Consider the following 2,376-nt stretch of genomic DNA (forward strand, 5'->3'; position numbering starts at 1 on the left):
AGGAAAATTTAAAAAATTGTTTTCTTAAAAACTACAAACAAATGGGTGAAAATTTTTCACATGTATTCTCCCTGTGCAGAAACGAACGCACAGCCCAAGCATGGCTCCATTCTGTCGCAGTCGAAAATCGGCGGAGCTGAGCTTTAACTTGCCTTTCATCCGAAAGATTGATCGCCGCATGTGTACATTCGCTGACGACACGTCGACACCCAGACAGAGGCGGAACGTTGTACAGTTGAGGCTTCGAAGCCAGTTTGATCAATCCGAATACGTCTTGGAAGCTATCGAGACCCCCATAGTCTGCAAGGACATGGCGGCCATTCCGGCGAACGACGCGTCCGTCAAGCAGCTGAACGAACGTGGAATGAACCTCGTAGACAGAGTGATGTTTCCCAATGGAGGCACCGCAAATGGAATTTCCGTGCTGATTGGCTCAGACCAGTTGTGGAAACTGGTAAAGACTGATGTTCAGCACAATCCGCAAAACAATGCAATGGTGGCCATCAACACAACCTTGGGCTGGACGCTTCAAGGACCAACTACGACAAAGAGCTCGCTTTCAAGCCAGAGCAATTCCCTGGTATGCGTACTGCTGTCGAAATTGAAGATGATACCTCAGTGGCGTTAGGGCGGTTCTGGGACCCCGAACACATTAGAATTATAGAGGATGGAAAACAAGACAAAGGACACAAGGAACTGCTAGACAGCTTCGGAAAATCCATCAAATTCGAGCACGGACGCTACCACGTGAACCTCCCTTTTGAAGAGGAATCAAGTGGATACTTGCATGACAACAGAGCAGTAGCATACAGCAGACTCCAGGGCTTAATGAAAAAATTGCTTCGCAATCCCGCTCTTCTGGAACGGTATGATAAAGCCATAAGAACCTATCTGGAAGACGGGCACGCGGAAAGGGTACCGCCTCCTGTGGATCAAGCGAACGCAAGGAATATGTATTACATGCCACATCGTCCTGTGCTTCGTGAGTCCTCATCTACGACAAAACTGCGCGTCGTCTTCGATGCCTTGAGCCATGCGGAGGGGAAACGATCATTGAATGACTTTCTGCAGAAGGGACCCAACATGGTTCCCGACCTCGTGCAACTTCTCCTAAAGTTCCGGCTTTACAGGATCGCCATAACAGCAGACGTTAGGAAGGCGTTTCTGCAGATAGGTATAAAACAGGAAGATAGAGATTTCCTTCGATTCCTGTGGTTCGCCAATTCCCCTGCACTCAACAACGAAGAACTCAAGCTGGAAGAATGGCGAATGACTAGAGTGCCATTTGGCACAACTGGGAGCCCTTTCCTTCTCGCTGCCACTCTTTCGCATCACCTGGACTAGATGAAAGATGAGTTCCCTGAAACCGCGTCTACGCTAAACACTTCTATGTACGTTTATGTACGTACCGGTTCTGCGACATTGGAAGAGGCCCGACGAATCCACTCTGATGCAACCGAAATAATGAAGAGAGCAGGAATGATATAGGACAAATGGTCGTTCAATTGTAGAGAGCTTGAAGACGTCTTTGGTCCACCAACAGATCCGATACTAACTTTAAGACAAAAGGGGGAGACGAAGGTACTTGAGTTGTTTAGCACAGAGACGAAGACAACTCAACCCTTCCACCATCATGGAGTTCCTGATAAACCAACGAAACACAAAGAGGTGCGTCCTCCAGGCCTCCGCCAGAATATTCGACCCCCTGGGATTTCTGTCGCCGTTCGTAATTCGAGTAAAAGTGCTGTTCCAAAAACTTTGGGAGCTCGGAGTCGACTGAGACCACGAACTTCCAAGTGACTTGTGCGCAGAACGGAGAGCCTGGTGCAACGACATTCAGAAGCTATGCTTGTTGGGTGTGCCGCGGTGCGTTGTTCCTACACTCTAAATCCGACACCCGATATGTACCGCATGAAAGAGGACCCGCACCTGGGCCAGGCGGTACACATGAGGTGCAGTCCTCAACCAGAAGGTACAGTCCGCGACCACTGCGAAATTCAAACGGTACAAGGGCTCCGAGACCCATCCGTACCGGCTAGGTACCTTTTAAGCGCGATCTATAGCAGCTGTACCTCATGTGTACCGCGTGTTTCCGGCGCATGAGTACGAACGCCTTCTCACGATATCCATGCGCTGCAAAAATATTTCGTGTGATTCCGAATACCAGTCTATAAATTCCCTTATGCAGCAGTGCCGTAATGGATGAGCACTATCATTCTGTCAAAGAAGTGCAATAACTAGAACCCATGACCGCGAGGGATCGCATGTTTGGGAAGAATTCGTTTCTTGCAACCGCTGCAAATCAGTTTGTTTTGAAACGTCGGGGAGCGAGGACGAGTCTGCTCGGTCTTCGAAGAAATTCGTTCGACGCGTTCA

General features: G+C 49.1%; 1 protein-coding gene across 1 annotated transcript; it reads left to right on the forward strand.

The window, feature by feature from the left end:
- The first annotated feature begins 828 nt into the window (after positions 1 to 828).
- On the forward strand, positions 829 to 1,344 carry LOC135398516 (uncharacterized). Its single transcript, XM_064629922.1, has one exon. It carries the CDS (start codon positions 829 to 831, stop codon positions 1,342 to 1,344), a length of 516 nt encoding a protein of 171 aa, XP_064485992.1.
- The last annotated feature ends 1,032 nt before the right edge of the window (positions 1,345 to 2,376 follow it).

This window comes from Ornithodoros turicata, chromosome 6 (assembly GCF_037126465.1).
Source record: "Ornithodoros turicata isolate Travis chromosome 6, ASM3712646v1, whole genome shotgun sequence".
Classification (NCBI taxonomy): Eukaryota; Metazoa; Arthropoda; class Arachnida; order Ixodida; family Argasidae; genus Ornithodoros; species Ornithodoros turicata.